The following is a 26,971-nucleotide window of genomic DNA, read 5'->3' as shown; positions in this document are numbered from 1 at the left end:
CGCAATCTGTAACCCGCCCCTAGCCACAGACTTCTAATCCAGATCCATCGCAACAGGCGGCTTTTCCTTCGAAGCCGCACCACCACTAATCTGCGGCTGCGCGGGCTTCGGCGTCGAACTCCGTCCAGCGGGCTTCTGCTGGTTCCCACCGAAGAACATACTACCCATCATATCGAACAGCGGGTTTCCTCCCTGCCTCGGTATCCTGATACCGAACCATATCTCGCCTATTTGGGCAAGCGCATCGCTCCATAGTTCATTCGCATCTTTCAGATGTGCGGCGTAGTGTTTCGCTAGTTGCTGGAAGAGGGCTTTGTCGCCTTTTTGGACTGCGAGGATGAGGAGGGAGAGGAAGTTGAGAAGGGGTAGGGAGGGAAATATGCGGACTGAGGATTTGGATGATTCGATCGTTTGTGTGGGTATGCTGGCGTTTGAGGAGAGGAGCTGGGATGTGAATACTGCCATTGCGGTTGTGGCTGCTTGGAGGTTGCCGAGCACGAGGTACGGCAGGACTGACCTGGAAGCGTATATCGCTGCTGTGTGTGGGCTGTCTTCTTTGTACCATTGGTAGTGTAGGTTCGTTAAGGGTTGGACGGATTGTGGTGTTTGTCCTAGAAGAAGGTGCTTCTCTGCTTCGTATGCTTCGCCCTCGTTGGCGAAGATGAGACCTATCTCGTGGTGTAGTTCTGCATCGCCTCTTTCGGAGTTCGAGCCCTCAATGCCATCTTTTGTCATCCAATTGCCCAGTTCCTGGATGAATCGTTTCCTTGTTGGTTCGCCCGCCGGGAAGGCCTTCAATACCTCGAGGATGCGGTCCTTGTTCTCCTTGTTTAGTGGCCACTGTGCCTTGATGTATACATCGGTAACCAATGTTAGGGCCAGGTCTCCTCCAGAGCCACCTTGTCCAGCCCGGAGCAGTAGTAACGAGCCGCTGGCGAGGAGGTCCGCAGCGGAGTTGTAATCTGAGGCTTTCAGGTAACGAGCGGTGATGACCCGGAACTGTTGATGTGCTTCGTAGTAGTTGCCTTCGGCGATTCTGTTATCGACTGGTTAGCAAGTTTGCTTCTGTGACAGCGGGTGCCCGCATACTTCTCTTTCTGCCGTGCTAGCGTTTTCGCCATCTTGTTCGACATGGTTGGTCCAGTGTTAAAGCAGTGGGTATGTGGTCGCGGACAGTTCAGGTAGTGTTCTAAAGCTAATGATGAGTCTCTGTTGCGCAGAGGAGTACTAATGATAGCGGCTGCTCAAACACATGAACAATCGTGGCCGTGACCGACACACTCGAGTCCCGCGTCGAGTCCGTCTACGTCACCGACGGAATATGTCAGGCAGTCAGGCATTCAGAACGCCGCTAGAATCACTCCCCCCTTTCCCCACCGTGCACTGCATGGTTTTGTCTTCGTTGCGTATCATCATCCCACGGTCTCTAAATCAAGTGAATCATGTTTTCTACTTGCGGTGTTGTCGACGAGTCTGAATAGATTGCAGTCTACATCGTACGGGGCTTCACAAGCTTGGGTAGCTATCAATATGGAGACGTATGCGGCGAGACTATGTAGTTAACATATCTCGTAGTGTCATCAAATATTATTTCTCTACCCACAATAGCCCAAAATGAGCTCCTCAACCACTGGTTAGACCTAGCTCCCAAACGCAGCGAACTGACTTGAATCTAACAGTGTTTAGCCTAAATAGCCGTTTACCTTGGCATTTGCCCCTTCGACTAGTAACAAGGATAATTGTTCGCAATTCCCGGTCAAGCAAGAACTTGGTCACGCCCTATGCACGCCTTTCACCTTCTCAGTGCTCACAGCGCCTCAGTATTAACAAGCTGCCCACAATACCCATTTCCGGCCGTAAACCTTGGCAAGACCCCCTCCTGCACATACGAATGGCTCGGGTCCTCAAACTGCTGTTCAGGACACGTGTCTCGCACCGCAGTATAGCAAATCCCAAACCCGTAGAACCAGAAGGCACCATTCGGATTGAGGATCGTATTGACGCAGCACTCGTAGGCGGAATTAGGGTAGCTGAAGACGATTGTTGCATCGTCCGGGCGTGCACCTAGATCGGTGCCCATGTTGGCGGAGCCGTTGATGTAGTTGGCGAAGTTAGATTCTGCACAGGCGGCGTAGAAAGGCGTGTTTGCGTTGTCATAGGCTGCGGTTGTGGTTACGGCAGTATCGGCGTCGATATCAGCTGCCAGTGCACTGCTCATGACAGTATTCGCGATTCCATCTTTCGGGTTGAGTAACGCGAGAGCATTAGCCAAGTCGTAGTTCTCGCGTTTTGCTGGGCCGACGGTGGCATCGAATGATGCTTGAGGTATCGAAGCTTGAATAGGGACGAAATTGGATGGCCCTGCGATTGTCCTTGTGCTGGAAGTGGGAACTGTTCCTTGTGTCGAGGTAGTAGTCTCAATGATAGTGCCGGTCGAAGTAGCGATGGTAGCGGTGGACGTCGTCGTTATGTTATTTGCTTGAGGTACAGGAGAAGCGAGCGTGGTAACAGCTGCCACGCTGGTCAACAAAATCTTGTGCACATACATAGCACGAAACGGAAAAGTGGTCAAAGGAGTATCTGGAAGCAAAGCCTCGTGAAGTATCGAAGTATAAGAATCAGCAAACTATATAAGACAGCAGAGGTTTTGGGATAGGCATGAGGGGGAAAGAGCTTCGAGTAGGGAGATGCATGTTGACTATGGCCAGAAGGGTCTGCGATGGAATGCTATACGTAGTTAGGCATGCAATGCGCGCAGAGCAAAACGTTGTAGTTGATGTGAAGTGGTGTGAAGTCCCGGTTTCATGGTGTCAGTACGTGAGATTGCTTCGCTCGAGAAGCCTTGCCTGGAAGAATTCTTGATAGCACTAACCTAGCATCAGGCAAATAACCAACGAGAATAGCCTGTGACAGCTCGATAGAAGTCTCTGTGAAGATAATAGGAGCAGCAACACTACATTGTAAGTGGCTTGTAGTCGCGTACGAAGTCTTTGAGCAAGTCTGAACCTGTAGGGAGGTGTGCCAAGCGGACGCGTTGTATTACGTAAGCTGATGCTACAGTGGTAAGTTACGGTCAATTTGCTTGATGAGGTCTGCCTTTTTTGTTTCCTTTGAACCCCCGCTTTCGAACAATGTTCTTGTGTCGGCGTACTGATAGCATGAATGTAGAATGATCAGGCGATGGTCTATGCAGTGTACGGTATTTCTCGCAGATTCATATGTTGCTGCACCTCGAGGCTCGCACCATTCCACGGACCGCAACGGGAGGTGGTAGGACCTAAGGTAAGTGAGACGTGAAAACTTTATTGGCCGGAGACCAAACGGCGGAAAGGATACACCAACTTCGACATGGGTATTATTCGGCCCGGACTATCAATAGCGAGTGAATTCACATAACAACACACTCCCTGTCAGGATCATCTTTGCTCTTCCCAGGCTTCAACAGCCTGCTCCTGCTCTTCTCTCGCTTGCTACGCGATCGGCTGACGCCTCCTGGCGTTCCAGTCTGATGGTGTGCTGTTGGTGCCGGTGTCGATGGAGTAGGCTCACTCTTGCTTCGTACAGTATCAACAGCCACGCTGTCCGATGGCGTTGGCATCGGGATCTCATCAACATGAATAGGTGGTCCCCCTTCAGCTTGCACAACCTGATCGATCAGCCGCAGATCTTCCTTGCTGTTCCTCTTGCTTCGAGATGCCAGTTTCGAGAACGTCTTGCTCAAGCCGTCGCCAAACGAGCCACTCTTCTTATGCTCAGGGGTTGGTGCCGGATCCGCACTGACATCTACTGATGACCGTGCTGGTGTAGATAAGTGTTCGGTGAAGGAGATAGCGCTCGGCCGACGTTTCGCGCCATTCGGCGCTCTGCCTCTGCTGTCTTCAAACGACTCGACATCCACGCTTTGTCGAGCCGATTGTGCTTCGACGCTACCAGCGGCAACGAGTGGCTCACCAGCACTTGAGACTTCTGAGCTCGCCATATCTGTGGTGGATGTTGAGTGTCCGGGTGCTGGCTTCTCGCCAGACGTCAAGTTTCCTGGATCGCCGTCTACAGGCAGAATCTGATAGAATAATAAATATGGTGTCTCCTCCTTCAATGCTCTGTGGATGTCCACTAAACTGATGCGTTGGGAAGCAAGATCATCAAATCTGAGCCACTGGGACATCTCCTCCTCGCTATCTCTAGCCGACATGTTGCTCCGCACAAGCGCGACGTAGTGGCCAGAGTCGACTGAGATGCCTCGGTGGCAGACCACTGATTGGAGTGATAGTTTGAAGTTGCCATATATTGGGCCTTCTTCATCCACCTTGTCGTCCTGTATGAAATGTGGTAGGCCGATCTCAAGTGGTATATCGATGACTGTATTGAGTCGGATGGCTTGGCCCTGGTTTGTGTATGCGTATCTTTTCAAGCATAATCCGAGAACAGGCCGCTTCGAGGAGAAATGTGCGGCGACCTGCGCATCATTGGATGGTGCGTTGTCGGTATACCAGGGTATTAGACTGAAGAACTGCCAAGCGGGCATTAATACTTCTTTCCTGACACTTCCTGTTCTCAATCGACCGGTCGGTGCCTTGGGGTCATTCATTGGTGAGCCGACCTTTTCACTCTTGTCAGGGATGTACCGTTCTTGGATGATACTTGGTGCGCGATGTCTGTATACTGGCCGTTGCGACATATAGCTTGGCATCGGTGAAAGAGGTGTAAGTGGTGTCGACGCTTCCGGGTCAACCTCGAGCGTCTCGACGTGTACAGCCATTCCTGCCTCCACTGCTTTGTCGTTCGACTTCGTAGACTGTAGAGTGTTCCTCCTTTCCAGATACCTTTTTACCTCTATTCTGTTGTTGAAATATTCTTCTAGGCAATCTTCGAGTTTGATCTCGGCAGGATGCTCCCCATTTTCCAGCGTCGGTATAGCCACCTCTAATAATCTTTCCTTGATAAATTTGTGGTCGTCCGTATCCTGCTTACCAGTGTGGTAGATGTCCATTTTTAGGGTTAGTAGCGGTAAATTCAATTTCTCGGTGATGAATGTGAATGCTTCTGATGCGTCTTGCTGCTGGAGCTCCCTCGCATCTTCCCAGCCGCATTCGGCAAGGCTCTCCTGAATGTCCCTTGTGACATCTGTGGTGATGAGCAATCCAGACCTCAGCATGTTGACCCATAGTCTCAATAGAAAGGCCAGTCTCTCCTTAGCGACATCCTCGAATGAGTTGTAGAGCATAGCTTCGAAGCTGTCGAGGCGTGAGAACATCGAGAATAAGGTAGAATCTAGGAAGCATGTGACTGCCTGCCGATTCACTGCACCTTTCAGCCTCACACTAGGATTAAAAGATGTTAGCAGTCCTTCCGACGCGTCAGACATTGCATTGAGTAGAATTAATGTTGTATCAACATCCCCTCGCGCAACTTGCGACCGTAGCGCCCATTGGATCTGGGCATCTTTGAGCAGGACCCCTTTCGAGTCTAGCAGCTTCTGCTTTATCGTCTTGACCTGAGAAGGTCAACATCGTTGCTGCGATGCCAGCGGATAGACGACTCACCTTTGCTTCCTCGTCCTTGTTTGCCGGTTTAGATGTGTCGATGAACAGCCCGTAGAAGTCCGTTGGTGAGCTGTTGTCAAAAGTCTCTGAAGTCTTCTCGATGGTGCTGGTGCTTGAAGTCTTAGGGCCCATAGTCAGTACATGGACCAGCCAAAGTAAAACATTCATTAGTGCAAAAACAGTCTGCGTCGACCAGACTTCTTGCATCGTGGTGGAAAGCATGGGTTATGAGGCGTTCCCTTGAATGTGCAACCATGCCATAGGCTAGTGACAAACAGGCAATCCAGCCTTGTTGTAGTGCAACGCTTACCTTTGCTGATTCGTGGTGACCTGACAGATGTGAGGATAGGGAATGGTGTTTGTGGTTCTTGTCTCGTTTGCTGAGGAAGCGGGAAACACCACTCATGGCGCCCGCTGTTTTTGACAGCGACGGATCGGACGATGTTTTCATGAGACGCACCGAGCGTTCGGGCGAGTGACACTACCGCTCGCGAATACTCTTCATTTGTGCGGTAGACAAGATGGGTACTTCTTGAGCGTATGATTCTCGATTATATTGGTGGTAATCTTGACTCGTATGTCATGCAGTGCTTGGACGTGGGGTAAGGGGATACAGGCAGATCTGTTTACTCGAAGACGAAACGGTCCGCCGCAGGCAACAAGTTGTGGTGTTGTCAAGGCAAGAGCATATGCTTAGGCAAAAGCATCGAGGTATTGATCTTGGATGCAATTTCGCTTTCGCAACAACGGAGTGTCTGTATGATAGCCTGGACGCTGAGTGTTCGAGGCTTCTTTAAGCGAGGACAATCTAGAGGCATATACTCAAGGTTTCAGTGGTGGGGATCTAGTGGCTCAGCCCTAACTTTGTCTCCCGGAGTCTCGACCGGCCGTGGCCGTGCATAACCAGGAGAGGTTTGCAAACCACGTGGCAGGACATGCTCGACGCGAAGATCATAAACAATACGAGGCATCCGTCACTCATCGTATCCAATGAAAGCGACACGATGGACTTAAGCAGAGGGAAAAGCATGGACAGTGTTGATTCGTGAAAGCTCGCACGGCATCTCTCTAACACACACAAACAACAATTCAACTATACAGTACCGTATCGAAGGAATATCCTCAGATCAACAACCCCAAAAACCAAGTATATACAAGATTTTTCTAGATCATGACGCCGTCGCCGAAGGAGCAAAACCAGCCAAAGGCTCCGCCTCTTCCTCCGTGGGCTCATCATCTGGGGATTCATCCAGATAGACTCCAGATCTGATGAACCAACTCAAAATGAACACAACCACAAAAATGCTACCAAGACAAAGGAACACAAATCCGGCAAAAGTAGCGACAGTCTTGCTGTAAATGAGGTTAAAGACGATAGGTGACACCACTCTAGCGAGGGCATGTAGCAAACCGGTAGCACCCAACATCTGACCCGTTCGATCGGCAGGAATATGCTTCGTCATAGAAGACTGCAGAGTAGGTGGTCCAACACCACCAAGTGCAGCAACCATTCCCGAGATGACCATGATCGGACCATTTGGCGTGAATGCGTAGCCCATATAACCGAGAAGATCGAAGATGATGGACACCCTAATAATGCCCAGGTCAAGTCCATCTGAGCCCTTGTGGCCTGCGGACTGCGACGCAGTAGGTCCACGGGCCCACCGCGTCAGCAATGGCAGGACTAGTAACAGGGCCGTGACTCTGCACACGTTGACCGCTGAGAGGAAGCCCGCAGAGGCAACAGGGTCCCAATGAAAGCGCTTTCGTGAGTAAATAAGGATAATCTGCATCGTACCCATTGCCACGCCAAACATCATCGTGTCAATGGTTGCAAGGACGAAAAGGTTACGGCGTAACTGTTTTGACGAGCCAGGGCCTTTTGGTCGTAGGATTGAAAGAGGCTTCAAGATATTGAGATCCTCCCATGATCGACTGTGTCCAGCTTTCTCTGAGTCATGTCGTTCTCGAGCTGCTAGTTGCCGCTCCTTCGATAGTGACTCGGGCACGACTATGCTTGTGAAGAGGATGAAGAATAGATGGCAACCAAGGGCGAAATAGAAGGGAGCCATAAGGCTACCAGTGGCTTTGATAAGAGCACCTGCGAAGATAGGACCTATCGCGATACCAGCAAAGAGATTGGCGTGAAAGTGGCCAAAGGCGACGTTTCTTCTCTCGGGTGCCGTGCAGTCTGATGCGTACGCGAAACACAGAGCCATGCTCGTTGTGAATGAGCCACATAGACCGTCAGCGGCGTATCCAAGAAGCAGCCAGTTTATCGAGACTTTATCTGGAAAATTGCCAACGATGATTGTAATCAGTTCTCCGAAAAACGCTCCAAATGTTGCGCACACAATGACTGGTTTCCTGCCGATGCGGTCTGATAGTGCACCCAGGTGAGGCGCGACAATGGCCGAGAATATACCTGATAGCAAGTTGACGTATAAGCTGAACATTGCCGTCTTTTGCTGCACCTCATTGTCATCGTCACATTGGGGATTTCCTCCCCCAGGTTGGATCGGAGAAAACGTAAAGGTAGGGTCCCTTGTCGAACGGTCGGACAGTAGGTCTCGACATATCAGGTCTTGTATGAGGTAGGTCTTCGGTACGATTATTCCTCCAAATGCAATACAAAAAGGGAAGAACGATGGAAGGAGCCAGTACACCTATGGGAGAGTTAGTCACTACCTCTCGAGGGACTATGTTTCGCTTGTCTCTTACCGATGGCTTCTTGTACCACGGACGATCGCCCTGTCCATGGGCGCCCGTCCATGGCTCGTTGATGGCTTTCTGGTAGCTGTGGCCTCTTTTATGTTGGCCTCTCTCTCCACGCATCGACTGAGCACTCCCAATTAAGGGGCTACTTTCATTCTCCGACTCAGATGCATCTTCTGCTGTTGCAATATGCACATGTCCTTTCTGCGGTCGCCGTCGCTGCCGCGACTCCTGATCTCTGACCTCCTCTCGTGCCTCCTCGGCGAAAGCTTCTTCGTGGTTCATGCCGTCCATGTTTGTTCGAGTATTGTGATCGGAGATCTGCTTTAGAATCTCCGGACCCTGGTCCGTGGCGCTGGAACGGTTATATTTGGTTCAACCCCGATTTCAGACGATTCGGGCCCTCCGCATATTCTATGCTGACGTAGAACTGGTAGAGGAAAACAAATATGAAATATGATATCGTGATAACTAGGAAATGCTGATGCCTTATCATAAGAAAATGTCTACATCCAGCGGATTTGTATCAAGGAAGGGCAGATCCGCATCTTGACGTAACTACTTTGGTATCTCGGGGTGAAACTGCGCCGGACGGGCGCCGCGGTCACCCAAGACGTTGACTTTAAAGTAGAAATCTACAAGGTTGTGTGCATCAATATCCGAGTCCACAGGGCCACTCACGGGTTGGCGTTTGATCCTTCTTGGTCGAATCTGATAGTGATTGGTGTGTCCTTTGACGTGTAATATGGGTACGCGTTGTCTATACGCTCGTACTTCCAAGGGTTTGTAAGCATGCGGAGAGTTACAACACGCCCAGCCGGCCTGAGTCTCATAGTCCCTTGAAGCATAGACCTTGAAGCATAGATCTCGATACTTGTACAATAGTCTAGGCTGCTTTTACATTACGAAGTTGCTTGTGTAAGCCTGTTCACCAGCGAAGAATCGCTTCGATTCCAGACACCGTTCGCTCTTGCACCCTTGGCACCTCAAGCCCATTTGCCTCGAGCAACTCATGCCACTGTCAAGATGAGCCTTTGCAATGTCTGCCAGAGCTTGAATGAAGACAGGACTTCCATTCAAGCTCTCCGCCCGTTTGACGCCTGGGTTGTTCTGCGCGTCTTCATGCATCACCTCCTGGTCGATTTCGTAGAGCGTCTCGATGTGGTCGCTGGTGAATGCAATCGGAACCAAGACCAGATCCGTCTGACCTCGTGCAACATACTCTCGTACTGTATCGCTGGTCTGAGCTCCCAACCACGCAGAAGGTCCGACTTGAGATTGCCAACATAGTCTGTACGGGTTCGAAAAGCCTAGTCTCGCCATGACTGCGTTCACCGTCGCTGCAACTTCTGCAGGGTATGGATCACCTCTGTTGACCACACTCATAGGCAAGCTGTGCGCTGAGAACAGGATGACCGCATTGTTGCGTCTTTCCTCTGGATATGTTTTCAACTGGGCTTCAATGTTCTGCGCAAAAGCTTCCACCAAACCAGGGTGTGTCTGCCAGCGGTCAATAACGCTCCAAGTGATAGAGCCTGGAGGATGCATTTCGCCAGATGCTCTCTTTCCTTCCAGTCGATTTCTCCATTTCCATAGCTCGTTCAGAGAGCTACCGGTCGTCGAGCACGAATACTGTGGGTATTGTGTAAATGCAACAGCTCTTCCGCCCTTGCCTTGTCCAAATCCATCCTTGAACATCTGCTCGTACATGTGTTCTGTCAAAGGGTTCGCATACCTGAATGCCACGTATGGCTTGTGTGGAGCGGTTTCGGGCGATATCTGGTCGAGGATCTTGCACATCTCTTCGCATTGGTACTCTGACCACTTTCGAATAGGTGATCCGCCACCAATATCCGCATACTGCTTCTGTATCTTTGGCGTTCTCCGCCTTGCTATCAAAGGTCCAAGGTAGTTCTGTAATCTACCAAGCGGTATCAGGTCGCCATCAGAAAAGAGTCTGCTAAGGAAGTCGCCAACTTCGTCCGTGGTTGCCGGACCACCCATGTTCATGAAGACCATGGCCGTAGGCCCCCGCTTGCTCGTCGAGTCTTGTGTGACCGGCGGTGCTACTGTTGCCATACCCGCTCTGCGTAAGCTTTCGCGGTAGCATATCTGGGTTGTAGGTCGACGGGAAGTGAGCTGCAAGGCTCTTTTGCTGAGAATCGAGGTTTTGCTCGCCATCTTGCCGAGGGCGCACCGATCGAGATGAGCACGAGCAAAATGTATATGGCTCTGGTCCGGCTCTCGAGTTCTTGCAGGTAGAACAGTACTGGGGCAGGAGGATGCGCAGTTCGTGTTTTACAAAATCTTCGAGATCAGTCTGCAATGATCTGTGGAGCGCTTCGAGACCAACACCATTACGTCGTCGATCCTTGAGAGGCGCGAAGGCGATGAGCGAATCACACCTCGCTCGATTACCGGGGCATTATGCTTCATGCCTGAGGCTTGTGGTCACTCACGTGATGGCGCGAGCATCACAGGCAGCCACGCGACGGTCGCGTAAAGTGGTCCCCAATTGCTTGCTTCACGGATCTGCTTCTTCGTCTTTGAGATATGGTTTTGGCGGTGATCATCATTCGACAATGTCAGGCTTGCCATACCGTCCGAAAGAGGGAGAAGCCCCTCGGAATGACAATGAAGACGAGGATGAAGAAGAACTGGACGAGTCCGGCTACAAGCAGGTTCGAGATGCCGTGCTCTTCGCCATTGAGGTCAGCCCATCCATGCTGAAGAAACCAGACGTGTCAGGGTCAAAGAAAGCAGATCCCAGCTCGCCACTCGAAGCAGCGTTGAAATGTGCCTATCACCTCATGCAGCAACGAATTATCTCCGCCCCTAAAGATCTCATGGGGATTATGCTTTATGGGACAGAAGCATCCAAATTCTACGATGAAGATGAAACAAGTCGTGGTGGCTGGTCGTTCCCGCATTGCTATCTTCTGACAGACCTCAACATACCTGAAGCAGAGGATGTCAAAGCCCTCAAGTCTCTAGTCGAGGAAGAGGACAATGAGACAGCTCAGGAACTTTTCCAGGTCTTCAGCGAACCAGTATCAATGCACACCGTGCTTTTCTGTGCAAACCAGATATTCCAGCAGAAAGCGCCAAACTTCACATCGCGGCGACTCTTTATCGTCACTGATGAGGACAACCCGCATGCTGACAACAAAGCTTTCAGATCGCAAGCTACGGTTCGGGCGAAAGATCTGTATGATCTCGGTGTTGTCATCGAGCTCTTTCCGATATCTTCTGCTAAGCATACATTCAATACGAAGCTATTCTGGGATGATATAGTATACAACTCCAGTCCTTCGGATCCAGATGCTATAATGTACAACCCTTCCTCACTCAAGGATATTGACAAGACGCAGCTGAAGACCGGTAGTGCAGATGGCATCGCTTTATTGCAGTCTCTCTTGTCAACCATATCTTCTAGGGCAACGCCGAAACGAGCGCTATTCTCAGCAGCGCATCTAGAAATTGCGCCCGGTCTCCGGATAGGCATCAAAGGATTTCTCCTGTACAAACACCAAAAGCCAGTACGAAGCACATACATTTATGTCGGAGGCGAGAAGCCACAGATCGTGAAAGGACAAACGACAAGATACGCAGACGATTTCGAAGGTGGTTCTCGTAACGTCGAGAAGGTAGAAATCAAGAAGGCATACAACTTCGGCGGAGAGCATGTTGCCTTCACGCCAGAGGAAATCACCAAACTACGAGACTTTGGCAGCCCGATCGTCCGTATCCTCGGCTTTAAGCCAGCTGACAACTTGCCCCTATGGGCGAACATCAAGAACTCAACGTTCATTTATCCCTTCGAAGAGGACTATATTGGCAGTACTCGCGTCTTTAGCGCGCTCTACCGAAAGATGGTAAAGAGCAAGCTGATGGCCCTGTCCTGGTACATCCCACGACGCAATGCAACACCGGTCCTTGCAGCCATAGTGCCCACACTGGGTGCAGATAGCATAGACGACAAAGCTAACCAAGCAGGCGTCTCAGCATCTGGGTGCCCACAAGGTCTTCATCTCATACCATTGCCTTTCGCAGATGATCTCCGACAGAACCCTCCCTCATCACACGAGACCCCGCTACGAGCACCTGATGATCTAGTCGATAAGATGCGGCCCATTATCGAACAGCTCAATTTGCCGAAAGGAACATACGACCCGTCTAGATATCCCAATCCAGCGCTACAGTGGCACTATCGCATCCTTCAGGCCATTGCGCTCGAGGAAGATCTACCTGAGAAGCCAGAGGACAAGACGAAGCCGAAGTACAAACAGATCGACAAGCGCATAGGTGAGATGGCAATCGATTGGGGCAATGAGCTGCAGAAAGTGTACAAAGACCACATCGCGGACAGCCCAGATGCAGCGAACCTTGGAGAAAAGCGTCCAACTGCACGTAAGCCTAAGGCCGAAGCTAATGGCGAAGCGAGCGGCAAGCGTGTCAAGACAGAGAACGGAGATGACGGACCCAGTGAAGAAGAGATGCGCAAGCTGTATGAGAAGGGTAAGATAGCAAGTTTGACAGTGCCAAAACTGAAAGACTTCGCCAAGTCGAAAGGCATAGCAACTGGTGGTCTGAAGGCCGAGATAGCTGAGAGAATCGAGCAGTGGTTCGAGTCGGAATGAGGATACCAGTGAGTGGCCTGGAAAGTGATAACCGCATAACGACGATACGACAAACCGACCTGTAGCAATACCCATCCATGGCTGAGTGTTAGCAAGCGCTGAGCAAATTTCCCCAACATCAAGACCTTCAACGACAAACAAAATGCATTCATTCATTCAATACGTCTCCCCCTCCGCCCCCACAGCCCTCGTCCCACCCCCCGCAAACCACGCCGCCATAACCAAATCACACAAATCCCTCGCCTCCCCATCCTTCAACGGCATATGATGACCCCCCTCAAACTCCATCTGAAAACACACATCCCCCTCCCTCCCTCCACACGCCTCCCACAAAACCTCACACCCACTCTTCACATGATCGTCCCTCCCCCACGCATGAACAGTCGGTATCCCCCGCAACAACTCATAGTCCTCCTTCTTAACCCCCTCATGCACCGCGATCGGCGGATACGGCCCACCAACCATAACCCCAAACTTCAGTTTCCACTGACTCCCGCCCAATTTCGTCTTCTGCTCAATCAACTGCCGCAGTAATAACCCCGGCACCAGTCTCGCCCCCTGACTAAACCCCATCACACCCGCGAAACTCCCCACCCCGCCATTCTCCTCCATAACTCTCATTAATATGCCATCTAACGCCTCTACCTCCTCAACCGGCGTCTGCTCAACCTCACTCTCCCCGATTTTGAACCGTCTCTCAACCCACCGATAAAACGGCGCGCAACTCGCGAAGACAGGCAACATTCCGAACCCCGGTGTTCCCTCCAGCGGTGCCTGTGCGAAGACGAATCGGAATTGAGATTGCAGGGCCCAGATTAGACGGCGCGATTGGATTTTGAAGACGGTTGCGTTGGAGCCGCCGCCGTGGAGGCAGAGGATTGCGGGAAGGAGGTTGCCGGCGCTGTCGTGGGTTGGTCCGGAGGAAGTGTTGGTGGGGGTTGCGGCGCGGGAGATGGAGGGGGAGGGTTGGTTGGAGGCGGAGGGTGTGGTGCCGAGGAGTTGGGATTTGGTTGGGGCGGACATGGTGGGGGTTGGGATGGTGATGAGACTATGCTCGTGGCTTGGTTGGAAGATCTCTTTGCGAGGCTCGTAGTCTCCTGGTGAACAAATCAAGGTCTTATGCTGAATTGGTCGGGCCGCCTTGGCACGTTCAGCTGAATTCAAATGGGATAATAGTGAGCGGCTTCGTTGTTCTCTTCGCTGTGACGGTGGAGACTATAATGGTACGGCTGATCTGGTTTGATCCCAAATATTCTTATCATATACCACTTATGTAGTTGTACTCTACAGCTTGCGATTCTCCATGGATATTGAAGTCAGATCCGGCAACCCACCATTTGAACTCTATTTATAGCACAGAACTTCTTAGCCCTCTTGCCCTCCTTTCTGTACAAATACAGCTAGACCAATATTTGTGAACGAATATGATACATAAATTCTCGAGACCGCCGTATCCGTCTTTCGATCAGACTCCTGCCTCGCCTTGCGCATCAGGGTCTCAACTTCCGAGCACTCGACGTCGAATTTGTCTGTGGCAATCACAAATGCCTTTCTGCGTTGTTCTTGCATCCACTTCCTTCGCAGAGACAAGCAAGCGGTCCCCAGAGAGCAATCATGACAGCCGATTTCCAGCGCCTGATCGGTAGATTTGTCCAATCGCTCTGACCAAGCACAGCAATACCCCCGCTCATGGCTGTGTTGTCGTGCTTCAGGCTTTCAACCACTCTAATCAGATATTCGAACTTTTTCCGCGTGGCGATGCTGCCATGAGTTTTGACTAAATAGTGCGGAAAATCTCGTTGCCGTTGTTTAGTCGACAATCTTTCCGTAGAAGGGCACGCCCATTGCTTCAAGCAGCAAACGCGCGTCTTTGTCGGCTCTCGCAGTCGTGTGCACGGTGACATACATACCTGGAATCATCTTTGGTGGATATGCGTCGTAGTTGTTCTCGATCTCGGGAAAGGTGCTCACAACATCCGGCTCGAAACCAAAGGAGATGTTTCCAGAATTATCGCCAGTCGTAGCCCTAACACCTCTCCAGTCCTTGATTCTCGGCATGACAACATTGATCATTTTGTCAAGAAAATGATACATGTCTTCTCCTTTCAGATTCACTGTACAAGCAATGGCCTTGCCCTTTTGCAGACCCCAACCTGATTCTGGATGTTTCGATAGATGGGTTTGTACGCGTTGCCCAGTGATCTCCTGTAATGCCATACCTGCTACATGTAGAACGCCTGAGCCTTGATATACGACGTCTTTGCAATAGCTGTGGACTGTGAGCCTCTCGACCATGGGCACGTTTCGGAAAGTGATAGGCTTCCGTAGCAGGCGCAGGACATCACCACCTCTTGGTCCTCTCAGCTGTCTGTTTGCGAAATACGGATTGTCGCCTTCCCATGACCTGAGTCGAGGTCCTTTTTCTACTGGTCTAAAACCTGGCGGGCGATGCTGGTAGGTCATGGTCATGAAATCTGGTGCGATTGTGTTGTGGTAAGTTGTTTCGAGTCGTGATTGAGAGAATGGGCCTGGCACGAATTGACGTGATGCTGGATCTGTTGGTGGAGGAGGTCTGTGAGGCGCAAGCGGGCCGCGGTCGAATCGAGGCGATCGATATTGATATCTACACGGACGTTCATGTTAGTGGTTGCGTGGGCGTGCCGGGTAAGGTTCCCGTACCTGCTTGATGGGAGCTGATATAGTCGCGATTTCGAGGACTTCAAGGGATCGAATTTGACAGCATCTTGCTCAGACGGAGGAGGCACCCCGAACGAGCTTGTTTCCAGATCTTCTGGTGCATCTTGTGCTGCGGCTTGAGTTGAGGCGGCTCTTCGCAACTCTCTTCGGCAGGAGTTACATATCGATCGGGCTTTGAGCAGACGTGCCGGACGCAGTGTCTGTATTGATGAATTCATCGTTGTCTACCGTGGACAGTGCCAGTGGTGATGCCGGCGACTGCACCCTGATCTTTGCGACTTCCCAAAGTTCTGTAGAGATGAACAAGGCTGGGTTGCCGAATGATGAGGCTGTGATTGGCCGAAGCCCGCAAGTCCAGAATGACTCCGCCCGGCATGTTGACAATAATGGTTGGCTTCTACCAAACACTGGCACCTCGTACTTGTGGCCTGTCACTACGATTCACAAACTTCTTGAAGTGTAATTGTCTGCTTGGAAACTGGCAGACACGCACTACCTTATTGTGACCATCAATGGCAGGCACTTTCAAGCTGTGGTCTGCTTCTAAACACTCTTCCTAACCAAGGCGAATCGGTCAAATAATGACCACTTACTCTCATCTTACAACAAAATGGAAACGCACGCCGAAGAGGCGTCGAAGTATGTGATACAAAAAGTACTCGCGCGTGAGTTGTACTGACGATACATCTGCAGAGCCGTAAAATCGGCTGAAAGAAAATTGCAACATGCATTGAGACAGAAAGAGCCTGACTACGCAGCCTTGGAACCCGCCCTTGAAAAGTTAAGAGTACGATGCGGCAACCTTGCGCTGCTCTACTTGATCTCCGATCAGTCCGCCGAACAGACCGAGACCAAGCTTTGGAATGCTCACGTGGAGGTCAAGGAGAAATTCAAGGCATGGTTGAAGACCTTTCGAGACGCAGCCGGTAAGAAGAAGCACGTCGAAAGAAGAAAGGCAGAAAAGCTGTATATCGACTTCATCAGGGCGAGTCAGCGCTTTTACCGAGCCTACATTGGCCGTCTCATTGCGAACTTTACAAATATACCCAAGGTTGTGGAAATTGCGCATAAGCTAGGTCAGGATGGTTTGACAGTACAGACCTTGAAGTCTGCCACCGATGAGCAGGTCAAGATTCTGGAGACCTCCTGCAAGCAATGCATAATTCGTTTGGGAGATCTGTCGCGGTGGAGAGAGTCTGAGCTGCAACTGAAGGAGCGTAATTGGGGTCCAGCAAAAGGATATTATGACCTTGCTCTTTCTCTGGATCCGACCGAAGGTAACTGCTACAACCAGCATGCCGCTATTGCGTTGGCCAACGACAACCACCTTGGAGCCATCTACTACCTGCATCGAGCAGCTACCGTGGCACAACCTAACCCTCTCGCCCCAGGCAACCTTGGAAAGCAATTTGAGAGAATTCGCAGGCTTCGGAATGAAGAGTCTTACGGCTTAATGGAAAGATCTGGCGAGGATCTTGTCAGCACTCTCGAGAAGCGCTTCTTGGCTTTCCATGCTACCTGCTACTCTCAACCATACGACTTTGTGGCATTTCAGCAAAAAGCGACGGATATTCTCGGGATGGTTGCGTTGTGCTTTCAGGACACCAAACATGGTCTGTTTGATCACTTTCTGCAACGAGCTTGTCTGGTAAACATGGCTGCTGAGGCTCTTGCGAAACAAGGAATGAAAGCTCCTGCTGCTGCGGTGCCTGCGGGCAAGCTTGAACAAGAAGTTGAGCGCAATTGTCAGAGCTATTTCTTGCTGCAGCGCTTCAACTTGATGACTTTCCAGTCATTGCTCAAGGTCCTCGCACGAGAGCTAGGTGAGCCAGTTTCGGAAGGTCAAGACCTCGCAGACTTGTCGCGACTCTCTCCGGTGGTGCGCAGAGTGCTGCCTCATCTTCGGCAATACAGCAGTTGGTTCCTCAGTAACATGCGAGACCTTGTGGAAACCAAGTTCAAGTCAAGCAGAAGGCTTCTTGAGCAAGTATCGAAGACATATGCTCAAGCACTGAACTTGCTGAGAGGTAATGTCGACGTCTTTGCTTCATCTCCAATCCTACACCTGCTTGACGAAGATGAGAAAAGTCTATCCTTTTCGTCGTTCTCGCCCCAAGTGCAGCAATGGAGGTATCTGCAAGCTGACAAGAAGACTTTGAAGCCACGACGTGTCGACGATGGCAAAGGCAAGGAGCTTGTGGAAGAACTTGCGGAGACTCATCTGCGCGCAACAGACCTGGTCGTGGATGCCCTGAAACTAGTTATGCACAAGGTGAGTAAAGTGGTCCTTCTACTGAAGACCTCGCTAATCTGGATCAGGATGACTTGGGCCTAAATGTGGTGCCTCTAGCCCTTGACAATGGCCAGTTCATCGAACAAGCGGTCCCTGATCCCGAGATGCCGATACGAGCCCCTACGCCGCCACCTAGCAAGCAAAAGTGGAGGCTCAAGCATGCACCGACAGCTTCGATGAACGGGAGTAGCGAATCACCTAGCAGACCCGTCTCCGGCGTGCCTGTTCTTGCATTGAGCCCTGATGTAAACATGGCTGATGCGAGCCCACGACGAGAGCCAGCAAACATGAGTCGCCCACCACCGACATTGGAGTCATCAGTAGCTATGCAGACTGCTATGGAGGAGATGCCAGCCACTTTGAACAGCTCAAGCGTTGTGACAGGTACACCAGCTGCGCCACCTCCAGCAAGTGCTAGCCTTACGGCAATGGATCTTGTTCGACAGATGCAGCGATCGTCCGTGGGAAGCCCAGCGTCACAGCGTTCGCCAGACTCGGGCAACAATTTCAGTCAGCCTACGCTACCAAGTGTCTACAATACAGCGTTCGCACCAACTGCTAGCGAGCAGGCACAGCTCTCACCACGATTGGAAACCGCTCAGAGACGTTCTCCATCGTTTGCTACGCCCGAAGTCAATTCGAGTGCAATGTTTCAGGATCACATTGCAAGGCAACAGCAAGAAATTCAGCTACGATCGTCTCCACAGCCGACTTTCCAGCCGACTCAAAGCTGGACGAACTATGGCCAGACTCCTACAGGGCTAGATTCGTTATTCCGTGCTTTCGAGAAGGGGCAAGATCGGACGCCGTCGCCTTTTGGGAGCCCACACGGTCAGGCCAACGGTCGAGGTGGCCGTCCTAAGAGTACGGCTCAACCATCACCCTTCGGTGTCATTGGTCAGGCACGAACTATTTCTCACGGCACACCACCAAACGGGCAAGGCTGAGCAGTGGACGATTTCTATTACTTCTGCGCAGCAGATAGTCTCTCCTTTTGGAAGATACCTTCATTGGGCACAAGTCATCTATGGTAGGCCTTAAGTCGTGGAAGACATGGCAAGTCCGGCATACAAGCCTCGAGCTTTTGTTGAAAGAGCCCCAACGCCTCGCTATGCACTAATATGACACTGATACCGACGCAAGTCCGCCTCTATCCCGAGTACGTCTTCTTTGGATACGGGTAAGCTGGACCAAACTCTTGGATGCTCAACTTGGCGAGCCATTGGCCCTTCTTGACACAAGACTCAACCGAATCTTCCGACACAACGCCAGCCAGGAAGCCGGCGGCGAAAGCATCACCAGCACCAAGTGTGTCGACAATCTGATTGTCTTCGATTGCCAGTACAGGATACTCCTGGACTTCATCTTGGCCTTGCACGGCAACAAGTGTCGGCTCAGTACCTTGGGTGATGATCACGGTTCTTGGTCGCTTCTTGTTCACCTTGTCGGTGTTGGCCAGTTTCTTCGCGATCTCAGGAATACTATCGGCTGAAACACCATTGGTCTCAGCCCAAGTCTTCGCTTCGTTCTCGTTGGCAAAGACATAATCGGCATATGGCATGACCTGCGCTAACTGATCCTTGAAGAACTGGGGAATGAAGCCTGCGGCCAATCCAAGCAAGAATGGCTTGTTGGTGGCTGCTGCATGCTCAGCAAGAGCCATGGCGGCAGGTACACAAACTGTCAGATGGTAACCACCGACATAGTACACCTTGCTGGCTTCGACCATCTTCCAGATGTGTTCCTGCTTGAGGTGATCGAGTTTGTATTCGTTTGCAGCTGCGAGATCGGTGCACATGGTTCGGTGGTGGCCTGTGATGATTACACCACATCGGCCTGTGGGTGCCTTCTCGTCGACGCGATACTCGACGTGGACGCCTTTTCAATGCTATTAGCCAACTAATGTCACTCATTTGATCAAACTGGTATGCTTACCTTCCTTCTTACATGCCTCCCTCAGTGTATCGGCATATTGATCCTTGCCTACACAACCAATGTACCAGGTGCTGTTCGGTGGCAGCATGTACTGGGCACCTCTTGCTGTGTTTTGTGCACCTCCTCCTGCGACCAACTTTGCATCTCTGTTGTTGATCAGGTCATCGTAGAGGCCGAGTTGGTGTGGTTCGGCAAGGACTGTGTCGTCTAATTTCATGCCGTATTGCTTGATCATGGCATCGTCACCTTTACCTGAGATGTCTGTAAAGAACATTAGGGAATGCGCAGATACTCAGACATATGATTTCGTACCAAGTAGAGGGTTCTCCAGGCAAAGGAGAGGGTAGGACTGTGTGGAAGCCATGATTGTGGTTGTATTTGGAGGACTTCCTGATTCTGGAATTCTTCTAAAGTGGAGGTTCAAAAAGGTACGAGATTATCAGCAAATATACAAGTTTGATTCAGGGCTGGAACAGTCCTCAATTTACATCTCGACTTTTTGTTATTCGTACGCGGGGCACGATTTTGACCGAAGCGACCGATGATCTCAAGCGTGCATGAAAGGTGGGTTCAGATCGCCGCACAGCTAGAGCTATGATTCGTTGATTTGTCTGTACCTGAACGTCGGCTGCTGTGGTTGTTCATCTTCAGCTTGTTCACTCACTGCATAAACCACTCATCACAAATACAATCGCACTGTCCCCCGCGTCAATACATCTAGGGGAACAACAAGCGCGACCCAAGCTCGGTTCAGCTTTCCAAGCAACTACTGTGCCAGGGTAAACAACGACCTCTACCTTCCAATACACCCTTTTACTGCCCAACATGGCTACCGAACTCGCGAGCGCCCTTCAATCCGCCCACATAGAACACAACCCCTCCGTCGCCCACGATGTCAACCCCTCAACCGCAGCATCAGAAAAGATCCCCGCAGAAATAGTCTCGGAAGACCATGAACACGACGACCTCGACGATACATCCTCCCACACCTCAGATACATCCACGATCCCCTCAGACATCATCCGACCGCGGCCCAGACAACCACCCGGACGTCAAAGAATGCCATTACCCGATCTGAGGTTCGAGCAGACATATCTGGCTAGTATCAAGAATGCAGATACGACGGGGAAGGTGATATATATTACTATTAGGGATCAGGTGCTTATGCCGTTGGTTCAGGGAGTTGGTTACCATCTGTTGATTAGTGGTTGGAGGTATCTCAACAGAGGGACCAAGTTTAGCGGACAGACGGTGGGGGCGAGGGTGAGGAAGTGGTGGTGGGGTGTGAATAATTGGAAGTTGCCTAGTGAGTCGGAGAGGAAGGCGGAAAGTGCGAAGGAGTATTTTGTGGGTACGTTTGGGAGTGCGCAGGGCGATTGACTCGGGAGTATTTGGTGGGAGTGAGAGGATGGGCCTCTTTCTACGTATCGCGCGTTCCATGAGAGTGGCGCTGCTGGCGACTGATTGCTCATATGCCCTGCGTGGATATCGACTGGCGATGCGATGCGCAGCACCTTCCGTCCGTCATACGATTGGTTTCCAGACTGGACATGGAAGTGCCGTTGCTGAAGTGCAACTAATTTCTGTGTTTGCACGAATGAGCATTTTAGTACCAGGTCCCTTACTGACTGATGACTCCGAGCGCTCTGGGAGCTATCCGATCAAGCCCGTGGCTGTTGTTGTTCTATCTGGACGATCAGCGGATCTACAGACTACAGTAGGGCGATCAGCAGTCTTTGCTGGGACTACTGGACATGCTTCTCAACATTCCTGAAAATCATCAGCAAAGGACAACCAGAAACCCAATGTTGAGGTCCCTTCTACCATCTCAACTATATTGGGCAGGAACGACTCGGTGGGATCATAACAAGAGCCCCTCGCTTCCACGGTCTCAAGGCTACGGTACGTACCTTGGGCTGGTCACAAGAGTATACAAGGACCACGTTCGATGACGCTGAGCTTCGGCATTGGCATGGACCCCAGGCATTGGGTTGACGAATCCCATATCATCTATGTTCACGGAAGCTGGAGGTTTCAGGGAAACACAGCTAATGGTCCGTGCTCAGGAATATGTAGTAAATACGAGTGACTCGTGAGTACGACTTACTTGTTTCTCGTCAACATGACTGAGGTTACACCTACTATGGGCTGCTCGCGATCTGTTCCATGGCTCGCTAAGCGACAAGGGTATCTGGTTCAGCCTTATATTTCTGCTAGTGTTCGTTGACTGCGAATGGACCTAGCGTATGTCCGCCTATCTATCTACTCTTTCGTGCAATAAAGTCTTGCAGTGCGTTCGATTGCTCGAGCTCTTGGTTCCCTCCTGATTCAATCCATGTTGAAATTATTGCAGGAACATCCAGCTCAGATGGTGGTGAATCGATCAACATACGCAAAGGCAGACCAGAAAGTACTAAATTAGTGCTTGGCGCTACAAGACTTTCTTACCAGAAGGAGGTTGTTGCAATGCCGTAGTGGGGTCCGTCGCCAAGTTTTTGGCCCCAAGTACCATCTCTTCTCCTGTGCAATCACACCGCTTCGAGTCTGGAGCCAACGTGTTACAAGTGTGATACAACGGGAAGGAAGAAGACTATGTCCTGTCGCGACTGCCTCCTTCCTGGCATCCCAGGCTTTAGGGATGGGTCCAGCTCAAGAGCTCGTTGGGTGCATGTGTTCTGAAGTTAGGCGACACGACCTAGCACAAATGGAACCAGATTCCTGTTTCACAGTGAAGGACTAGTCTTGAGCTAGGCCTAGAATTCAACCTTGCTCATTAACACTTATTTCGTCGGCTGATCTGATCTCCATCCATGAGCTGAATCATGTATGTGACCGGATCGCGTTGATTCTGGCTGCGGTCACTGCCTGCTATACAGCAACTGAATCTAGGTACAATGGCTTTACCCCCGGAGAAGCATCACAGATCTAGCACAGCAAGCGCGCAATTGCGACCTGAATACACAATCGTCGGCAGTCACGATCAGCGACGAGGAGTCAAATCGAAGACCTTTCCTTTTTTGTGCCCAACAACTTCGGAGGGCGATAGCAATAGAAGGTGGCTGCCTCTTTCACTCAGTCTACCAGTGCTGGTATTGTTCATCTTGACACTCTTGTGTCTGTTGGCAGCTTTGTTGACCATTCGCTATTTCGCAACACATCAACATGGACTCAAGCTTGTCACCACTAACCACTACTCTTGGACCTATGGACCAACCGCGATCTTCGTCATCCTCACGAGCTTCTGGCGTCTTGTCGACTATCACTGCAAGGCGCTTATACCATGGGCGGAACTCGAACAAGATCGTGTTCATGCCGATCGAAGCATAACAGTTGACCATGTTTCGTCTTTTCTACTTGTCACGGTGGCCGCCGCTGGGAAACATCGCCATTTCGTCGTCGTGCTTACTGTACTTGGTTTCCTGCTGCTCAAAATCATAACCATTGCATCGACTGGTCTATTCTTCCCTTCCGACATTACGGTTGGCCCTTTCAATGTGGAGATGGCAAAGACAACACAGTTTAACGCCCTTACGAACTCTTCAGAGCGATCAGACCCTGGCGCTTCACCCTTCTATGCTGCCTATGCCATCCTCGAGAGAGGCTATCCATTACCCGAAGGACTTACAGATACCATGCTATATGAGACGGTGAAGCCCACGAACAGCAGTAGGAGTTCTAATACCACTTATGTTGCGACAAGTCAAGCATTTGTACCACAAGTGGCTTGCGACGCGATTGATGTTCAACCACTGATAGCTTACGAGGAGTTCACCAGTGTTGTGGTTTCCCAATACGAGCAGCTGCAGGTGCAAAACAATTCGCATTGGAGCTGTCCTCCACGATCCGGCCTCACCAACGATGGTGTGACAGTTGTGGCGATCAATGTGGCTGCTCAAGTTTGTCCTCCACGTCAACTTATACCTTCTTTTGGAATGCTAGCGTGCAACCATACAGAAAATACCGGGAATTTCAGCACGCATCCTTTCCTGGTAGGCATATCGGACGTACGTTACTCTCAGACGTTTAACGTGTCCATCGGAAACTACTCAGTTGGTGACATACTGGAACCACAGAGCTGGGAGTTTGAGATACCCAAGATCACGGCTATGCTCTGTAGCATCGATTACAGGATTCAAGAGGTCGCCTTGACGTACAACATGTCTCGTGCTGGCAACCGTGTCCAGCGCGTCGAGCTTTTGGGCACACCGGAAAATAAGACCTTGCCCAACATTTCGGACGATTATCTCATGACCAAGCTCTCTTACGCAGATCCAATAAGTGCTGGTGGAGCTAGAGATATGTTCGGCCTCAGTACCGACTATGAATATGTTGAACAGCCTCCGAACACTGTCCTCACTATGGTCGCTGAACATGCGGGAGGTGACTACTCGTATCTGCTTGACCACCCAGAGACATTTGTTGAAACCACTCAAGTCATCTTGAACAGCATGCTACTGCAGGTAGCCAAGGAGAGCATTATGATTCTAGACACGAATGAAACTTTTCGTCCTTCCAGCCTCGTAGGTCAAGAGAGCTACGAACAGCAGCGCCTGCAGCTTCAATCTGCCTCGTTGATCACTATGATCGCCGGCATATCTGTCATGGTTTTGCTTGTTGTGGCTGTCATCATTCTCCGACCGGAGGTCTTGAGACAGGATAACCCGGGCGCCATCAGTGCTCAAGCACATATGCTTCAAAACAGCAAAGCGTTTCAAAGCTACCTAGAACAAACGGCTACCCTAAATGAGGCAACGCCCCACAAGATTATGCGACAAGCCACTTATGGTACCGCATCGCATGTCCGAGGTACGACTATACGCCTGACCCAAAGCAAAGAGACGGGCCCCACACATACAGGTGGTCCCCAGAAACAATCTCCACAGTACCATGTGCCTCTCACATTGAAAAAGGCCTGTTTGGTGCTTACGATGCTCTCTGCGCCACTGGCAATTGCGTTGCTCGAAGTCTTGCAGCACCTGTCAGATTCTCGCCGCCAGGGAATTGCGACTATACAGGATGCGAGTGCCTTCGCTGTGAGCGTTTATACTCGATTTCTTCCAGCATTCATCACACTTCTTATTGCCACGCTGTTCAACTGCCTTGATTTCAATACATCTATGCTTGCGCCCTTCACCAAGATGCACGCCAGGTCTGCTTCCTATAGCGACTTGAAACGACCATTGTTAGCTCAGATACCCCCAGTCGCGCTCTGTTCCGCGGCCAGGCGTGGGTACTGGGCCGCGTTTTTCACGACTATAGGAGCTTTGGTTGGTAGTGTTCTTACTATTGTCGTCTCTGGTTTGTTTACCGTTGAGTTCATTCCAGATGCTGTCGATATACCGGTCACGGCACTAGACTCCTGGAACCTCTCCTATCATCAAGGCTTCTCAAGCGACAATGCTGCAACTGCCGTCTCCAGTCTTGTAGAGAGTGGGAATCTCTCATATCCGTTGTTTACATTCGACGAGCTTGTCTTTCCTACCCTACAGATTGGAGACGTAGCGACTGCAGACATTGATGGAACCTTGACGGCGCAGCTCCCTGCCCTGCGAGCGGAGCTGGAATGCGAAGAGCTTCCGTGGGGTTTATTCAATTACACAGTGTCGACGAATGCGAAGTATGGCAGCACGGAAATCTACTTCGACGGCTCCGTTCCACTACCGGGAAATTGCCAGCTAGGTTCAGTCTACGGAAACGAATCTACTGCCAGTTTTACGATGCTGAACGGGGGCTTCAATGACGGCTCCAACGACACTTATATTGCTCAGGTCCAGGAGGTTCATATTGGTCCTTGGCCTAATACCGACGAGGTCTTCTTTACCTCTTCAGGTACTGCTGAAAGAGATCAGCCGGACAATGCGCCTGGCTGTCCATCTTTGGTGATGGTATATGGCTATTTGAATGGCGGGGCGCCTTTAAAATCTACATGGACATCTTTGCTCTGCTATCAACAGCTACAGCAGATTACCACCAATTTGACCATGACAGTACCTAACAATGAGATACCACAAGACGTTCCCCCAGTACCAAATGAGGCAACGGCACAGTATCTGCGCAGCGGTCCCTCTGATGAAACGGCCTTCTGGTGGCGCCTGCAAAGCAACCTGGAGTACCCGTTCCAAATTTTGAACATCAGTGCTCTCCCCTCCTATCTTGTCGAGAACGATGATTCGGGCGATGGAGACTTTTCTAATTTCTTCCGCGGTGCGTTCTTCGGAAAGACGCCGCTTCCGCTCGAGACCTTGCAAAAGAACGATACTGCTACAAGGGACCTGATCTTCAACCACATACAGATGTTTTACCGACGATACATGGCACAGTATATCTCTGCAAACATGCGAGTATCAACCAATGGAAGCAGCAACGCAAATACGAAGAGAGATGATATCATTATTGACGCTGCAGATATACGAGGCAGCTTCACGCCAACGTCGGGTACACCTCGTCTCGTCCAGCATCGCACGCCGAAATTGGTCATGCAGATCATGCTTGCCATCATGTTCGTGTGCGGTGGACTCGCGCTGTGGCTAGGTCAGTACCACAATCTCGTCTTGTGGAATCCATGTACTATTGCGGGGGTGATGGTTCTGTTTGCTGGGAGCAAGATGTGTGATGGTGGAGATCTGTCGCAGACGGATGATCTAGGAAAGACTGGTGTCAGCAAGGATGGACGTAGTCATGAACAGGGTGGTGATACATATCACGATTTCGAGCGCGACATCACTAGCTATGTGATGACCGAGCTGTCGAGTTTGGGAAGCACGGCTCATCGCGATGACGATGCAGGAAAAGGTGCAGTTACCGAGGACAAACGGGCGCTGATTGTTCGAGAAAGTGAGGGGACGTCTACTGGGGTGCACTCTGGTCCACCAGCCTGGCAGAGCAAGCAAGCTAGGTTTCGACTGGGGTGGTGGAAGGACGGAGAATATATGGGATCGAATAAAGCGGCGGACAGGAGTAACAAGGACGATGGCACATGGAGATATGGTATTGATGTGCTGTGACCTTTAGCCCGATTACAGCAAGTGTTCATGCTCGGCAGTTTACTCACAAGCTCTTCATGCTCCGTCGAATGCATTGACCGGATGATTCGCTACATCTTGCCTGGTCTATTGTGATCGTCAAGCTCCAATGAGTAACAGGTCAAG

The 26,971-nt window shown here is 50.9% G+C and overlaps 12 protein-coding genes across 12 annotated transcripts; 4 read left to right on the top strand and 8 right to left on the bottom strand.

Moving 5' to 3' along the window:
- Window positions 1–33: 33 nt before the first annotated feature.
- PMZ80_002650 (uncharacterized protein) lies at window positions 34–1,133 on the bottom strand (the record flags this gene model as incomplete). The annotated part of the gene is made up of 2 exons (XM_064871082.1): window positions 34–1,036; window positions 1,090–1,133. 2 exons carry the CDS (start codon window positions 1,131–1,133, stop codon window positions 34–36), a joined length of 1,047 nt encoding a protein of 348 aa, XP_064733535.1.
- Window positions 1,134–1,807: 674 nt separating this feature from the next.
- On the bottom strand, window positions 1,808–2,548 carry PMZ80_002649 (uncharacterized protein; the record flags this gene model as incomplete). The annotated part of the gene is made up of 1 exon (XM_064871081.1): window positions 1,808–2,548. The coding sequence occupies one exon, from the start codon at window positions 2,546–2,548 to the stop codon at window positions 1,808–1,810; it is 741 nt and encodes a 246-aa protein (XP_064733534.1).
- An 840-nt stretch (window positions 2,549–3,388) lies between these two features.
- Window positions 3,389–5,675, bottom strand: PMZ80_002648 (uncharacterized protein; the record flags this gene model as incomplete). The annotated part of the gene is made up of 2 exons (XM_064871080.1): window positions 3,389–5,494; window positions 5,544–5,675. 2 exons carry the CDS (start codon window positions 5,673–5,675, stop codon window positions 3,389–3,391), a joined length of 2,238 nt encoding a protein of 745 aa, XP_064733533.1.
- Window positions 5,676–6,712: 1,037 nt separating this feature from the next.
- Window positions 6,713–8,552, bottom strand: PMZ80_002647 (uncharacterized protein; the record flags this gene model as incomplete). Its single annotated transcript, XM_064871079.1, has 2 exons — window positions 6,713–8,209; window positions 8,265–8,552. 2 exons carry the CDS (start codon window positions 8,550–8,552, stop codon window positions 6,713–6,715), a joined length of 1,785 nt encoding a protein of 594 aa, XP_064733532.1.
- Window positions 8,553–9,155: 603 nt separating this feature from the next.
- On the bottom strand, window positions 9,156–10,439 carry HEM15 (ferrochelatase hem15; the record flags this gene model as incomplete). The annotated part of the gene is made up of 1 exon (XM_064871078.1): window positions 9,156–10,439. One exon carries the CDS (start codon window positions 10,437–10,439, stop codon window positions 9,156–9,158), a length of 1,284 nt encoding a protein of 427 aa, XP_064733531.1.
- A 401-nt stretch (window positions 10,440–10,840) lies between these two features.
- KU70 (ATP-dependent DNA helicase II subunit 1) lies at window positions 10,841–12,898 on the top strand (the record flags this gene model as incomplete). The annotated part of the gene is made up of 1 exon (XM_064871077.1): window positions 10,841–12,898. The coding sequence occupies one exon, from the start codon at window positions 10,841–10,843 to the stop codon at window positions 12,896–12,898; it is 2,058 nt and encodes a 685-aa protein (XP_064733530.1).
- A 156-nt stretch (window positions 12,899–13,054) lies between these two features.
- Window positions 13,055–13,921, bottom strand: PMZ80_002644 (uncharacterized protein; the record flags this gene model as incomplete). The annotated part of the gene is made up of 1 exon (XM_064871076.1): window positions 13,055–13,921. The coding sequence occupies one exon, from the start codon at window positions 13,919–13,921 to the stop codon at window positions 13,055–13,057; it is 867 nt and encodes a 288-aa protein (XP_064733529.1).
- Window positions 13,922–14,707: 786 nt separating this feature from the next.
- mrpl7 (54S ribosomal protein L7, mitochondrial) lies at window positions 14,708–15,813 on the bottom strand (the record flags this gene model as incomplete). Its single annotated transcript, XM_064871075.1, has 2 exons — window positions 14,708–15,521; window positions 15,578–15,813. 2 exons carry the CDS (start codon window positions 15,811–15,813, stop codon window positions 14,708–14,710), a joined length of 1,050 nt encoding a protein of 349 aa, XP_064733528.1.
- A 392-nt stretch (window positions 15,814–16,205) lies between these two features.
- Window positions 16,206–18,835, top strand: PMZ80_002642 (uncharacterized protein; the record flags this gene model as incomplete). Its single annotated transcript, XM_064871074.1, has 3 exons — window positions 16,206–16,234; window positions 16,289–17,867; window positions 17,915–18,835. The coding sequence occupies 3 exons, from the start codon at window positions 16,206–16,208 to the stop codon at window positions 18,833–18,835; spliced, it is 2,529 nt and encodes an 842-aa protein (XP_064733527.1).
- Window positions 18,836–19,038: 203 nt separating this feature from the next.
- Window positions 19,039–20,187, bottom strand: ADO1 (adenosine kinase; the record flags this gene model as incomplete). Its single annotated transcript, XM_064871073.1, has 3 exons — window positions 19,039–19,766; window positions 19,824–20,084; window positions 20,136–20,187. The coding sequence occupies 3 exons, from the start codon at window positions 20,185–20,187 to the stop codon at window positions 19,039–19,041; spliced, it is 1,041 nt and encodes a 346-aa protein (XP_064733526.1).
- A 461-nt stretch (window positions 20,188–20,648) lies between these two features.
- On the top strand, window positions 20,649–21,203 carry PMZ80_002640 (uncharacterized protein; the record flags this gene model as incomplete). The annotated part of the gene is made up of 1 exon (XM_064871072.1): window positions 20,649–21,203. One exon carries the CDS (start codon window positions 20,649–20,651, stop codon window positions 21,201–21,203), a length of 555 nt encoding a protein of 184 aa, XP_064733525.1.
- Window positions 21,204–22,717: 1,514 nt separating this feature from the next.
- Window positions 22,718–26,827, top strand: PMZ80_002639 (uncharacterized protein; the record flags this gene model as incomplete). The annotated part of the gene is made up of 1 exon (XM_064871071.1): window positions 22,718–26,827. The coding sequence occupies one exon, from the start codon at window positions 22,718–22,720 to the stop codon at window positions 26,825–26,827; it is 4,110 nt and encodes a 1,369-aa protein (XP_064733524.1).
- Window positions 26,828–26,971: the final 144 nt, after the last annotated feature.

Source organism: Knufia obscura, assembly GCF_036327395.1.
Source record: "Knufia obscura strain CCFEE 5817 isolate CBS 148926 chromosome Unknown scaffold_2, whole genome shotgun sequence".
Classification (NCBI taxonomy): domain Eukaryota; kingdom Fungi; phylum Ascomycota; class Eurotiomycetes; order Chaetothyriales; family Trichomeriaceae; genus Knufia; species Knufia obscura.
The sequence above is the reverse complement of the archived record's forward strand: the minus strand, read 5'-3'. Positions and strand labels throughout refer to the sequence as shown.